Genomic DNA, 16143 nt, shown 5'->3' on the forward strand with positions numbered 1-16143 from the left:
TGATGTGATATGTTGATGGTTAATGTCACCCACTTTAAGTGGGAATTATTGTGAGGGAGGCCAAATTTATAATATATATATATATATATATATATATATATATATATATATATATATATATATATATATATATATATATATATATATATAATATATTTAATAATCATTTTATGAAACTGTATATGTCTTATTGTTTTCATGCCTTACTCATCTTACTTGACTTTTCAGGAATGTTCAAACTGATGTTAGATGTCCAAATGTTAGAAAAATACAGGTTGCCATGGTTGCATTGTAGCTTTGGGGATTTTTTGTTTTATTTTTTATTAATAAAATCTACCTAAACCCGTCTTTGACAAGTTGGCTTTTCATATCAACTTAACCTTCAGTCAGAATGGTGTTTGTTCCCGCTGTCAGTCACTTAGATCTATCTTTAATCTGCATCAGTGAATATTAACTTTAGGATGAACTTACAATTGTAAGATTATATTAGATGAAAAATGACAGATGATAAAAGTTTATACACTTGCTTCTTCATACAGTATTGGTAAGAACTGGCATACGCATAAATTTCCACATCCTTGTGTACTACATGGTTTCAGAAGTAATAGTAAGAATGCACTCTGGGAGAAGGATTATGAGCAGGAATTAAAACACATGAGAGGGCGTATTGGGGCTACAAGATGAAATCCTTTAAAAGCATAGCTCTGTTTAATCCTTTCTCAATCATGACTGCTTACTGCGAAGAAAGAAATGGAAGAGATGTGCATCGTGTCACCAGTTAAACAAGGGAGAGAAGTGCTTTAATTAAATGCAACAAATGTTTAATGTCCTGTTATTTTCAAAGAGCTCTATAATTAATGCAAGTTTTTTTTTTCAACACATTGACAATTTCAAAAGAACAGACGCGGTACTAAGTATTTAGGCCGGAGATGAAACGAGATGAAAGGGCACTCTAATTTGTCTCAATCCTATTCATATGTGTGTAGTTTTCTTTATTACACTAATTTTTATTTCAAGTCATAAGCAGGTGGGACTCGCATGGTTGAAATAATTGCTCAAACAAAAATGTTATGTTTTTTTGCGGGTTGGAGAACAGTAATGGGCAGACTGGCAGGCAGACACACGGACAATAAATATGTACAGATAAGATAAGAATTATTCATACCCCTATCAGATTAAGGCTAAATTTACCTCCATTTACCAATGCTAAATTAGTGGAGGGAGCTACAGATTAGGAAGATGGCATGGAGAATATTCCAATTTAAAAGACTTGTCACCAAAAATAAAAACCCCAGAAGAACCACACCAAAAGCTAGTCAGCAATAAGAAGGCCGTGATTGATGTAATGCCGGAAAATAATTTTCCAGTGATTATTGAGAAGGGTATAAATATTTTTTTTCATTATGATATGCCATTTTTTTAAATTGAAAATAAAAACAAGCATTTTTTAAACACATAATACTCTAGCAATGTTTTATTAATCGGTTTGCTCATGTCGCGCCAATTCACAAGAGCTGCTTGTCTGATTACTGTAAAAGTGGAGAGCTGCTAACTAGAACTATATCCAGCTGTAACATTATCGTTCCAAAAATGTGTTTTTCCAAGTTTGTACAGTAGCCCTGCATGGACTGGCGACCTGTCAGGATGGACCGCTGGAGATAAGCCCCTCCCCCTGCACGTATATGTCAGTGTAGAAAATGAGTGGATGGAGGATTGTTTGCGCATTATGCCATTACATTATTACAATTTACACATTTAAAGCCTAAAAAACATAATTTCATGTTCTTATATATCTTATAATATGTATATAGTATGAACATGATAATTTATTGTGCAAAGGTAAAAAAGATGCTGTTAAACCATTATGTATTATTGTTAGCAGGTGTAACATTCAGGTTGAGATACACCATTAATCACAACATTACTGCATGTACCAAACAACTTCAGTTTCTCATAGGAGTCAAAATGCTGCATTGATTTGGGCCAATTTATGCCCAATGCCATATGGGTCCAGATATTCACAATCTTGTTCAAGCTGCTAAAAAAAAAGGCAAAGCCTTTACAGTCTTTTCAATCCAAGCTTAAATAGAGGTTAATCATTTCCTGTAGATGAGACATTTCTCAACTCAATTTAGGTAAACATACATTATGTTCAAGCAGGTAGGTATAATGTGATAAATTAAACTTATTAATTATAATTTCCCTGTTGGTACAGTATATATTATCACATATATTGTATGTGAAAAGCTTTTAACATGATAATTATGTGAGAGACGGATTCAGACGTCAACCACATTTGTATAGAAGTTGCTCCTGAAGAGCTGAACCACACAGCAAAAATCTAAAATTACCTTCTGACCCTGGGGGTCCCTGAGATGCCTAAAGCGTGCAAATACTTCTTAGCAGCTAAGACTCATTTTTGTGTCAAAAAGCTAGAAAACAGTCCCTTAACAGGTTATATAGATTACTGCATGAGGGTATCACGTGAATGCTCCGCCGATTGATACACTCATGCACACAAGATAATGAGCAATAAATGTATTCTGTGCAATAAATTTAGACCTTCAAGTTACAGAACTGTGCAGTTTGCATGGATGTCCAGAGAGTCTCTGACAAACTGAAGTGTGTGAATACACATTTCCATGTGAAAGACAGTGTAACTAATTCTCATCAGATCAAGACCCTGTGGAACCAGTAGTGTGTCTGTAACATGTAACAGACTATGAACTGGGCTCTCAGTGCTTTGGGAAAAAACTGTTTCTAAGTCTATTCATTTTTTTTATTTAATGTTTCTCAATAGTCAATTTCCTGATGGAAGTAGGTCAAACAGTGCATTACCCGGATGGGTAGGAACTGTGGCCCTTTTCTGAACTTCTGCGACATAAACCATGTCTAGATCTTGTAGACTGCATCCTGCCCCGTGTTAAATCCTTCCTCCCCTGTACCATTCAGCCTCCATACCACACCGTCACGATCAGACACAAAATGCTTTCTATTGTAGCTCTAATAAAGTCCTCCAAGCAAATACTGCGTCTGTGGTACTTTTTCTTGGCATGAAACCATACTGCTGCTCACAAACGCTCACTTTTGACCTCAGTCTAGCTTCAACTATTCTTTCCCATAACTTTATTATATCATTTATTAACTTTATTCCTCTATAGTTGCCACAACTCTGCACACCAACACACTTTTCCATTCCCCATGTATCTTCTTGCTCCATAAGATCTCATTGAACAGCCTCCTGCTGTCTCTCCTAGACACTTCCATACCTCCACAAGTATGCCAGGACCAACAGCCTTTCCACTATTCAGCCTTTTCAATGCCTTCCTTACTTAATCTGTATTAAGTTTTGCTAATTCCTGTTCCACAAAGGCCACTTATTCTGCTCTTTGTTCCCTCTCATCTTCCGCCATCATTCAACTCTTCAAAGTAATCTTTCCATCCTCCTATTACACTTCTTGCACCAGTCAGTAGATTTCCATCTCGATCCTTAATCACCCGAGCCTGGTGAGTGTCCTAAAAATGTCCAATTTTTCAGACTTATTTTGTCATCCAGACTCAGATAATAATAGTCACATTTAATGGGTCTGCTTTGGTAACTCTCACGCAAGCTATAACAAAATTACACCTTTTTTCTACTGCACTTTTCCCTGTCGACTCAACCTACCATTAATATGCACGGGCACAGCTCTTTGAACAGCCGGCTCCTTTATATGGCATGCCTTTTATCACAGTTATGCATGAACAGCTGTTGACTTTTGATGTACTTAATATCTGTGCATTCTACCATCAATTAATGATCAGCGTGTCAAATCACAATAACACAAAATGTTATCAACGTCGTTTTAAAGTTGGGATGCTTGTTTCCTGATAGGGCTTGTCTGTTCTTCATAGTAGGTACACCTGGTCTGGCGTTCTGTTAACTGTGACATCATCCAGAGAAGACAGTTCACCCGCTATTACCATCTAATGTAAAACAGATTACTGGATCAATGTGTGCTTCTGTGCTTTTTTGTCTCTCTTGTTGTGTCTCTGCTCTGTCTTCTGTAACCCCAGTCGGTCGAGGCAGATGACCGTTCATACTGAGCCCGGTTCTGCCGGAGGTTTTCCTTCCCGTTAATGGGGAGTTTTTCTTCCCACTGTCGCTTCATGCTTGCTCAGTATGAGGGATTGCAGCAAAGCCATGTACAATGCAGACAACTCTCCATGTGGCTCTACGGTTCCCCAGGAGTGAATGCTGCTTGTCGGGACTTTGATGCAATCAACTGGTTTCCTTATATAGGACATTTTTGACCAATCTGTATAATCTGACCCAATCTGTATAATATGATTGAACTTGATTTTGTAAAGTGCCTTGAGATGACATGTTTCATGATTTGGCGCTATATAAATAAAATTGAATTGAATTGAATTGAATTGTACATGTATCGAGTGTAAAGGTGATGCTTATAAATGATAAAACACAGCTTCATCTCGGTTTTGTCTATATATGGGGAACAATAAACGAAGCGTAAAACAGGGAAGGAGTGAAATAATCCAAACTACTGAGGAGTGCTGTTAAATCCAAGGGAATACAGAAGCAGGAAATGGGACTTAACTACTAAAACACCTTGTTAGGTTGCATGTTAATTAGCAACTCAGGAATACTTCAACAGAGTTTTCAGAGCATGCATTGAACTTTTTACATCTATCTTGGAGGATTGAAATGTAATGTGTCATGAGTACAGAGCAGTGCTGAGCAGCAAGCACGCCATCTAGTGGGTAAGCGGTAGAAACATAGCATGCCATAAAGCCTCCTGGGCTGGGAAATACAGGACAATCCTTTTTGTGGGGGTTACATTTACATCATGGACTCGGCAGTGAGCAGTCGACACGTCCAGCTTTGGGTTCAAGCTGGACTCGAATGAATGAAAACAGCTGTTTTCAATGAGTCAAAAGTCTTGTTGACACATACAGATGAAGTTGCCTTTGAAACCGGTGAAATTCTTTCCAGCAACCTTGAGCTGGTGTTTAGTCTCAGCAGCAGGAAGCTTTAGGCTGCTTACCGCTCTCTGTGGAAAGCTGGCTGTGGAACTCTGGAAACTGGGTTTCCACTGGAACGCTGATGGTGCGTCGCAGGAGATGGGCCCTGGCCGACGCAATGCGCCTTCCCTGCAAAAGTAGATGGTATGTCAGAGTTTGAGGCAGATAGAATCATGAATTAATCTCTCCCCACCCCCAAGAATGACAAAAGCCAAAAGGAGAACACTTGAATATATTATACAAACAACCGTTACTAAGGGTCTTATCTTTGTTGCTGTGGTTATTCGGATCATTGTGTTAAACACCGCACTGGGTTGACGTCTCACAATAGCTGTTGTAACCTTGATAAATCGGTGTCTGTTGTTCTAAGTAGAGCAGACATTAGCAGCACATCAATCTGTGTCAATCCTTTGTCTTCCTGTAGCTTGTACTGAAAATGTTTGGCTCCTAACGATGATTAAAAAGACAAAAGGAAAAGGAGGGCTGTGATGAAAGAACGGCCTGGTGTCCTCCACTTTTGGTGATAATGGCTTATCGAACACCCTCACATCTCTAGAGTCAACGCAGCACCCTGTCTGCCTTGTTTTCTCACATCCTCTGATACGACTGTTGGAATATCTCCGTCTCCATCTGATCATCTCTGTGATTCTCTTTTATACGTCAGGAAACTATGTTTCTTTTTACCCAGAAGTCTGAATAATCTGATCTATAACTCACGGAAGCAGGTGTTAGCTACATTGTAATGTCATATTGGGTATTTCTAACCCGTGAACTACGGTGATGGTGGTCTATCTCAGCTTTACGCATCTAGAAACTGTTCCCTGTTCTTATTGGTAAAAAAAAAGGGATAGCAAAAAAATGACTGGATGGATAAGCGTACGTGAAGGTAAATCTTCACAGAACGGATCCTTCGGCTGGAGTGGAGCAGGCAAACTGATGGATAATGTGTGTGTGTGTGTGTGTTTGTGTGTGGGGGGGGTATTTTACAGAGAAGTTTGTGTTTGGAATGTGATAAGGAACATAAAGAGGAAGAGGAAGTTTTCCTCACAAGGCCCTCTAAGGACTGTGAAGCTCAGTGAACTCCCTGTCCATATTAGCACAATTTCTTTAGAAGATATTGGAACATATGTGGCTTTTTTTATTCCAATTAGAATTTTTATAGTCTATAATTCATTGTCTAATACATATGTCATTTTTCACACTTGGTGACAGAGTAATAATTTATCTGAAGCAAGTACATTCTACATTCCCAAGCTTAGAATATTGAAGGTGGGGGCATCACATACTACAAAGTGACATTAATGACTTGAGATAATTTGGTTCTGATTCATAACTGAGATGGTAGAATCATACCGTACCATGAATGGAAATATTACCAGGTCCTTGGTGATTAAAAAAAGAAAGAAAACTGAATCAGAAAATAGTAGCTGGATAAGAATTTCATGTGGAAGGAAAGCTTCTGAAAATAGATGAAGAAGGAGCGTGAGACACCAGAACATGATGAAATATCAACGCATTCCATTGCATTGTAATGATGACTGAATAATGTAAATCCAGAACCAGGTCTGATAACTGTCATGCTGCCAGCATCAAATTTAGATGGCAAACTAAAACTGTCCTGCTGAAATAGAACCGTTTCAGCTTACTATTGGAAGTGTATATTATCACAGTCCAAATGTTGTATATACAGTGCATTTATTGTTAGCTTGATACATATTTTGTACAGAATAACTAATTTAGTAATAGTTTCCATTGTGCCTGTTATAATCCCTTAGAGCTGCTCTGCTATTTATAGAACATCACAAGATAAGCAAGCTCTTACTAGCTGGATAATTAGCCAACAGTAGTTTTAGAACAGTGTACTTATTACGATTATTAAAGTTGTCCTTGTTTTTCATCAACAGATGTACTTGTGAACACCTGGATTTACCCTTCATGTAATCTAGGACTACGTCTTCATCATCTCATTAAAAATCCTTTAGCCGTAGGGAAGCCACAGCTTTCTAGAACCTTACTTTTCTTCGATACTGTTAACCGACACGTATGAAGGACTAACTACAGAAAAAACAAACAAACAAGAGCAAAAAGAAACCTACAGCGACCAGAACCACTTCAATAACCAAAAAAAACATTCAGGAGGCAGCTGTATGAGACATATAAAGCCGGGATGAGTTTGTGCTCCTATCACCTTGGCATAAATAGAAATGTAATCTGAGTTATGATTGGGCATATGTAAAAAGTTATTTTTAGTTTGTAAATGATTACTAAAATTTCTGCAAGTGTTTCTCCTCTCAGGATATCAGGCACATTGGTTACCTGGTAACAAAACAGAAACCATACACAGGTTTTCACAATCCAACTGTCCTCGGAAAAAAAAAAGAGCTTTTAAAAAGGATTTATTTGACAGAAAATGATGATTCCTTGATGAAACAAGCAACGGTATTGGATAACAGAACTAATTTGGACATGAAAAGCCCTTCATTTTGGTTGCTGCACTTGAACTGATTAATTATTTTAATATAATACCTTTTATAATTTTGAAGCTTCAGCTTTTCCACAAGTAATGAGATTTTCAAAATTATCACTGACATTCAGATCCTTTGATTTATGCTAACTTCATTCATTTCGAACTCCAAAGTGAAGTGAGATGAAAAACGTGAACGTGCAGGCGTACATTAGAGCCGCACAAAATGCACTTGAGCAACGATCTGACGAAGTAGGAGACACAATATAGTGGTACAGAGGGACACGACAGACGAGAGACTGTGCTGTCTGCTCTCACCGCCTCCTCTTCATCGAGAAGCAGCATCTGACGGTCGGCCACCACAGAGCACTTCGGGTTCCACGCCGTTCTCTCCTCGTACGAGTGTCCGCGTGACATCCGCTGTTGCAGCGGACGCCGCAGATCTGAAGGGGATGGAAGAGAGAAAACACGATCACATGGAGCTGCGTCTGTTGGGACCGAGAGGAAGGGCGAAATGACATGTAGCCGTCCAGTAAGACTAAATCAACAATAGGAGTTGAGAAAATGCTAAACGCTTTTGTTTAGTTGCCATTTTTCTTGACATGAGAGTATTATTTTTTCATAGTTAATAATAAAGTATTGTTCGATTGATCATAAATATGAACTATAAGAGATAAATATATGCAATATTTACAATCACCTGTGTTTCTTTCAAATATTTAGCCAGTGTTTTTCATGAGTAAATTGCAATAAAACAGATATTTGATCATCTCTGTTGTGTTGCTCTCTACATTTTGCATTTGGAAACTCGTCTTACAACCTGGTAACAACCCACCGGCATAACATGCTAATTATTGTTCTTCCTTTCCTAGTCTTGAGATTTTGTTTGAGACTGGATGTCCAACATAGATAATATTATTATGGGAAGGTTCTTAAGGTGGCCGAGTGGTTAAAAACCCTGTGGCCTTAAAGCCAGAAAGTTGCTGGTTCAAATCTTGCATGTTTGGGTTTTTGTGCTAAGCCTCACATGTTCACCTTTTCTTCGTGGTAGCTGAGATTTTCTCTCACGGTACAATAATTTGTATGTGTGCCTTATTGGGTGACTCTTTCTGATCCTTCTCTCTGTTGCGCCTGTGACGGACTGATATAAGTAAGTAAATGCGGACGAGTTACATATGATTTAGGGCTTCTGAGCACCAACAGCCAAAAAGATGAAGTGTTCAAGTGCATAGATCTCTGTCTCATTACAAAACGTTTTAAAAAAACCTGGAGAACATTTCAAGAACCTCCTGTGCCAATTGAACTGACCGAACCAGAAGACAGTAACCTCGAACTGATGCTGGTGGCTGCTTATGCTGGGTTCAAAGTGGGTTCAAAGTGGGATCTGGCAATCACATCAGAACTAAACTGTGTTCCAGTTCCAAGTCTGAACATCTGTCAGATTTACTAATTGATAAACACAACGAACAGGCCATTTATTATTAGCAATAACAATGTAGGCTACAGTGCTGGGGGGAAAAAAAGTCTTTGCTCCAGTAACTGTTTGATCTGCCTTTGCTTTTTTTTGTGACACTAAATGTGAAAACAAGGAATCCTGCTTGACTTTTAATTTCAAGCATCACTGTAAAGTGACATGAGATAAAATAAACTGCACTGGAAGCATAAAATAAAAGGGCAGATCATGCAGGATTTCCCATAATATAAATGTTATGGAGCCAGGGCGCACGGCAATGACATGAATACTTTAAATGACGAGAGCTGAAGCAAACAAATATGTTTCAACAAGTCAAATGTGACTCGGATAGTTTGGTTAAAAATAGGAAAAAGAATGAATGAGAAATTAAATTAGACATTTAAAGTGATTTTAATCAACCTTGATGTCTGAGTGTATTTTAGAGCATGCGTCCTAAAAGACTGTCCATCACCTGAGCTCACAGGGAGCTTGTCACTCTTAATATGACAGACAGTGGGTTTTTGAGTTTTTTGGAAGAGATATTCTTTAAAAAATAAATTTTGTTCCCAAATGTGTATTACAATGTTCAAGCAGACCACAAAACAAGCAAACAAAAAAACAGTCTGTTTTAGGAACATATACAAAACCATAACAGGAGTCATGCAGAAGTGTTTTATATTGTAATTTATGCTTGTTGAAAGCTGCTAACGGGAATGCTCTTCAGCTTTTCTGGTGCAACCAGAGAGGCAGTTCAGGATTTTGCTTCCCTCTGGCTACATTTGTCCGGGAGCTACTTACTATACACTGCTCTTAGACATTCTCAGATTTAACAGATTTAAAAAAAAAAAAAAAAACATTTATAGGCTCTACTCTGGCATAATTGATGAATGTACATCAATCCAAGATGATAAAATCTAGTATCAAAAGATTAGTGTCATTTTCGCTGTCACTCTTGCATATGTCGAAAGTGATATATAAAACGTACATACAGAAATACACAAACTTCGAAGGGCTTCTTTTCCTCTTAGTTGCCAAAATGATTAAAGTACATAACTGGACATCGATACATTTTAACTAATCCAACCAAATCAAATCAGTACCAAAATTTAGTTTTCTTGGTCATAAAACCTACAGCTCTCTTTGGTAAGAAATACTTTGTGGGGGAAGGACTCTGTAGGTAAAACCTGAAGGGAACCTTTAACACAAATTCAAGGCAAGTAACAGTAGAAAACACAACATTCTTTAGGACCAAATAATGCAGCATACTTAGATATACCAACCATTAGGGTTGATAGTCCTTTTTTCCATGGGATATGTAAAAAAGTACCACTGACGAGTCAAATAGTACTCTGGTAATTCATAGCCACATGGAGTACAGGCCCTCCCCCTACTGCTACAGTCCACTTCCAGTCAGTTTACTGAAAGAAGGCAGCCACATTTTTCATTCTCCTTCACATGAAAAAGAGAAATTTGGATGCGTTGAAATATTAGTTTGGATCAAGAAAAACTATCCCGGAGTGGAAATTAAAGTAGCGCCACAATTTTTCTTAAATGAATCAACAGATATCAGCTTTTTCACTTGTGTTACTGTGTGGAGAGCAAAATAGTCAATAGGTGTTTGCCAGTTGGTATTTTGTTATAGAATTAAAACTTAAAATGGTATAGAAACATAATTACATGTGTAACAATGAATATTTTTTTAGCAACAATAGGAATAAGTCTTGCTTGCATGTTTGAAAATAAACCAATGGAAATATGTTATACATTTTCTATGAGGTGTTACTCCTGGTTATAGTGCAGTAATGATCTCTCAGGTAAACTTCATGAAATCTACTATTTCATGAAGTTCGTGATTTCTGGTAAGTTCATAAGATCAGACATCTTGTCAAGTTTTCTTTAGATTCTCCAGCTCTTGCCCAAACTTGAAAGGCCTAGCCACAACCAAAAGGACGCTGGGACAACCCAACTCAGTTCATATTTCTTCATTTGTCTTTGTCATGCGAGTAGGTTGATAACCTACAAAGATAAAATGCACAGGAGTTAATAGAAATGACACTGAATTCCTTTGAATGTTTTGCATTGCTTTTACAACTTAACTGTAAATGAAATCAACAAACAATAAACTGCATATTGCAAGCAATGCAGACCACCATGTCCATAATCTCAAACATTTGAGACATACTGTCAAACAAACATATAATTTCCCTTGGTTTTACTACAAATATGAATCATGTACATTTTATTTTATACTGTCCATTTGATTCCCCAAATGTTCTCATCATCTTCTACCAGTGGTGTCTTTTATCATAGCTTGGAGTTAGAGTTCCTTGTTTGCTGTGCAATCCTTCTGTGAAGCCCAGGTGAGCAGGGTTATTTCTAGATGAGGTGTTTGGCTTGAGGAGGAAAATAACCAAGGAGTGCTTGATATTATGTTAAAATCACCCCAGGCGGGTGCACATTGGAAACGGTCAAACTTGCAACTTCCTGGTTTAACTTGACAGATGTCCATGTTCCAAACCATCTGACCATGTCTCACTACCCGAGTTATCTCCTCCTCCATTTCTTAACAGTGTTAGTAGAACATTAGTCTAGTTCCCTCTTCTTAAGTAGCTTTAAGTAGTGAAAGATGACAAAAATAACAAGGCAAAAAAGTCTGACAGCAGAAATGAAATCAACTCTCATCGAGTACATTATACTATGTACAGTGTGTAGGTGGCAAACCCAAGTATATTTTTTCTCTCTGCAGTGAATCAACTGTACACATGTGCATGGTGAAGTATCTCGGGGTCAAACAACACCTCTGCTGGGTATTTGTGATAACAATGCTCATTATCATTGGGGGTCCGTGGCCGAGTGGTTAGAGCAGCGCGCTTGCAGTCAGAGAAGGATCAATCCCCAGGATCAATCCCCGGTTCAATCCCCAGTGCCGGCACTCTGGGTCCCTGAGCAAGACCCTTAACCCCTGATTGCCACCCAAGCGCCGCACAGTGGCAGCCCACTGCTCCCCAAGGGGATGGGTTAAGATGCAGAAGTGAATTTCTCCATTGTGAGATCAATAAAGTTCAATTATTGTTTATTATTATTATTAGGAAGTTGACATTTATTTGCTTAAAAGTCAGACCAAAATCATCAAAAAGCATTGTGTTGATAGAAAACAGACATATGTGCACACATGTGCTATTAATAAAACTAACTGGCCATGGATGAAATCTACATCATTAAAACCATTGGGGCTCCATATCCTCTAGGGAAAGTGGGAAGCTTAGAGATTTAAGAGAAAAATCTCAAGTCTGGCTTTCACTGCCTTTTCTGTGATATGTTCTTAAGATGTCCATCCTTATTTTTGTCCCTATTTGTTCTAAAAGTATTTGCCTAACAACTGTGTTTGTGGGGAGATTTACACCATAATAATTTAAGATTTAGAGCTCATTAAATTCACACACGAGGTTTGCAGCTTTGTTGTTTTATTGAAGGAAATAAAATTAGAAATGCAAAGCCCAGCTGCGTCAGTCAGTGGACTTCCACTGTTTGTTTTACATCTTTCTTGTTTATCTCTCTCCCTGATGATCCCAGAGCTTTGGGTTTAACTCATACTGAATAGCATAATTTAATCAACATGGGGATTATAAACTTGTCTCCACGGAAGTTTGGTTAAAAAGAGAACAGCACGTGCTTCTTTTCAAAACACGACTTTAAGCTAATCTGCGAGTGTCCGTGTACAGAAATGCATTAATTTGACTAAGCTAGAATGACACGGTCATAATCATGGGCTTTCCACAGCTATGAATAAAAGTAAATTTAGGAAAAGAAACAACCTTTAGGATTTTACACTGCTAAAAATCAATTCTTCGGACTACATGTGTTTCATGTGTGCTGCAGCTGGGAGCATTATGGCTTTCTGCAGCTTACTATCAGTTTGTTTGAGCAATACATTGCAGTTCTTCTGAAGAAAAATTATTGAAATATATGTGCTGTGTTTTTTTATGTACTGCTTCAATCTTTTAAATTGTAAATATATTTTATAACCAGGAGAAAACGTTTAAAAGCAAGCATTCAAGACGTGATTGATTTCTGAACGAAAAATAGCATTTCAGCAGCAAATGCAGGGTTTTCATCAAGACAAGAAAAGAGCATTATTTGAACTAGGTCCCATAATGACACAGGTGGCTTCAGATATACATTAAGCTCTGCAGGGTTGTTTTGAGGCTAAGGACTGGGAGGCACTCTTTGAGCCCCATGGAGAAGACATCAATGCCACAACTGAGAATGTGACTAACTATCAGAAATCCTGTGTGGACAACACTCTCACCACCAGAACAGTGAGATGCTTTTCCAATAATTACGCCTAGATCACCACAACGGCAGAACAATACAAGAACAATATAAGTTCCAGCTCAAGTGCGAGCCACCAGAATTGACAAAGACTCCTGGAGAGGTGTCGAAACATTTTCAGAAAAAAAAATGAGTGAAAGTCTGGTGGCCTCCGATTTAAGCCTGTCTGCTTTTGCAATGACCCGGATAACTGAGAATTTGCACAGACAAGAACAATATAAGTTTGAGCAGACCTTTACCATCCTCCCTTGCCCAGTCACACCTGAAAGGTTTTTTTTTTCCTCCACCTCGGTCATCCTGCTGCTTCTCTCTTAAGGCCATTCAGGAGATACCGGTGCTCCTTTCATCTCCCTCTTTAGCCTGTCTGTCTCTAGCAGACAGGTGAGTAGGCAGCTGAAGTGATTGAACGGAAACAAGGTGGCATGTCCGGGTGGTGTTAGCCTTTCCGCCCTAAAGAGCCTGGGTTGACAAGCTTTGTGGGATTTTGCAGAACCTCATCAACCTTAGCCTGACCCAGGAGAGGTTTCCAGTGTTGTGGAAGACATCCTCCCAAAGAAAGCTCACCCATTAGTCTTACAGACCTGCTGCCCTGACATCCCCCATTATGAAAGTCCCCCAGAGACTCTTGTTGATTCACACGAGTAAGCAAACAAGCACATTTCAGGACACACTTCAGTTTCTCCATGGAGTTGGAGTCAAAGACACCATCATACACCTGATTTAACAAACCCACTGTCATCTGGACAATGGAGGCAATACTGTGGGCGACAGTGGCACAGGAGTTGTCCTGTAACTGGCAGATTGCTGGTTCGATCCCCCACTCCCACCGTCTCAGTTGCTGTGTCCTTGGGAAAGACACTTCACCTGCATTGCCTGCTGGTGGTGGTCATCGGTAGCACCGATGTACGGCAGCCTCGCCCCTGTCGGTCTGCCCCAGGGCAGCTGTGGCTACAAAGATAGCTCACCACCGTCAGGGTGTGACTGGGTGTGTGAATGGGTGAAGTGCTTTGGGGTTGTTAGCCTTGATAAAGGACTACACAAGTACAAGCCATCTTTGATGGACATGTTCTTTGATTTCTATGGTACATTTAATACAATCAGTTTGATTATATTTGTGATGGATACTCTAGAGGAAACAGGTGGAAGCCTCAACAATCTCTGGATTGAATACTACCTGACAAACAGACCACAGTGTGTGAAAAAAAACAAATCAACAAGAACCAGATGGTCAGCAGCACAGGAGTACCACAGGGGACTGTATTCTTGCCATTTCTTTGCCCTCTATACTCCCAGACTTCCAGAACAAGACAGACTCCTGTCTGTCTTGCTGAATACAGAGAGCTGGTGGACCACTTTGTGGCATGGTGTGGAAATAATCACCTTATCTTGAATCTGAATGAAACAAAGGATAGGATTCTAGATTTTAGGAAAAAACCACTATATCCTTTAGGGGAGAAGAAGTGGAGATGGTGGAGAAGTATATATACCTTGCTATTCACCTGGACAAAAGAGTGGATCGATGTTCCACAGTAAAGTTATCTATACGAAGGGTAAATGCAAACTGTACCTTTTGAAGAAGCTTCAGCCTTTCAGTGTTTGCAGCAAGATGTATATGTGTCTTTTACAGAGTGTCATCTCTTCTGCCATCCTCTTTTTGGAGTAGCAGAGCAAGTTACTGAATAAAACCTGAATCAGCTGAAAAGAAGGCTAACTCTGTTTTGAAGACTGTGCTGGAGCCTGTAGACAATTGTGCAAACAAGGATGCTTCATAAAATGATGAACATAATGTACAACCCTGAATATTCTCTTCACAAAACAAGAGTGTGTGTTCAGTCAGCACCTCTTTAGATTTTCTGTACTACTTACTACTGTTTATGAGGATCCTTCCTTACCACAGCCTGATGGTTTGAGTTTCTGGAACAATGTATTTTTACTATAGGATTAATAAAGTATTTTTGAAGTGATTTAGAATGTAATTGAATGCAGGCTTGCCAGAATAACCTGGCAAGCCAGATTGATAATGTGCAGCACTTGAATTCTGCACATTATCAATCTTGGTCTGCTCCCATTGGATCCTTTTGGTGAAAGGAGCAGACACCTAGTGGCCGCCTACCAAAGGTTTGGTTTTAGCCAATGACAGTACCAAATGAAAATATGAGCAGCAGCTGCTGTAACAAACCACAAGTAGGTAAGCTAGTCAATACACTTCTTGCTGTTCTTCTTTCAAAGATGAAATTGTGGATTCTGACCAAACAAATGTGAAGGCAGTAGCTATGCGTGCGTCTTCCAGCACTGCCATGTTAATGTTGGTTCAGCTGTGGGCTGAGCAGCTCTTGGTTTTGTTACACCGGTTTGTCTCGCCTTAAACCCCAATACCGCAACGCGATTTGCCCGAACCGTTTTTGGTTCAGACACAAACAGTTGAAACCGGAGTGGGACAAGATGGATGCTCTTATGTTTGTTAACGCACAGATAATGCAAGAATTCATCTTTCAGTCAAAGTTAGATTCAGAATGTCACTAAAGCGTCTCATTTTACATAGATGTTGATCATTCTTCCCGAAAAATATATTTTTGAGGTCAGACACTGATGTTGGACTCATCTGGCAAACAGGCCTACTTGAATTAACCTCAAAGGTGCACTATCGGGTGTAATTCAGGACCCAGTCAGGTTCTTTCACAACAAATGCACTTGTTCATGTTGCTGGACCTTGCTTTGTGCTCTTGTGGCCTCTGTTGGAAGAGACAGAGGCCATCCTCAAACTGTTACCACAAAGTTAGGAGTATGCATTTTTCCAAAATGTCTTGATATATTTTTGAAAAATGACCAATTCCTTTCACTGGACACCATATCCCTTCTGCAATACAGGGAT

At 39.0% G+C, this 16143-nt stretch overlaps 1 protein-coding gene across 3 annotated transcripts in view; it reads right to left on the reverse strand.

Moving 5' to 3' along the window:
- dab2ipb (DAB2 interacting protein b) overlaps positions 1-16143 on the reverse strand; it is a 238381-nt gene that overhangs the window by 211671 nt on the left and 10567 nt on the right. For all 3 annotated transcript variants that reach the window (XM_036140370.1, XM_012866171.3, XM_036140369.1), the window contains exons 2-3: positions 7805-7929; positions 5046-5151 (exon numbers count right to left, since the gene is read on the reverse strand). In XM_036140370.1, coding sequence (XP_035996263.1) covers positions 5046-5151; positions 7805-7929 — 231 coding nt within the window. The remainder of the gene's footprint in view (positions 1-5045; positions 5152-7804; positions 7930-16143) is intronic.

Source organism: Fundulus heteroclitus, chromosome 8, assembly GCF_011125445.2.
Source record: "Fundulus heteroclitus isolate FHET01 chromosome 8, MU-UCD_Fhet_4.1, whole genome shotgun sequence".
Classification (NCBI taxonomy): domain Eukaryota; kingdom Metazoa; phylum Chordata; class Actinopteri; order Cyprinodontiformes; family Fundulidae; genus Fundulus; species Fundulus heteroclitus.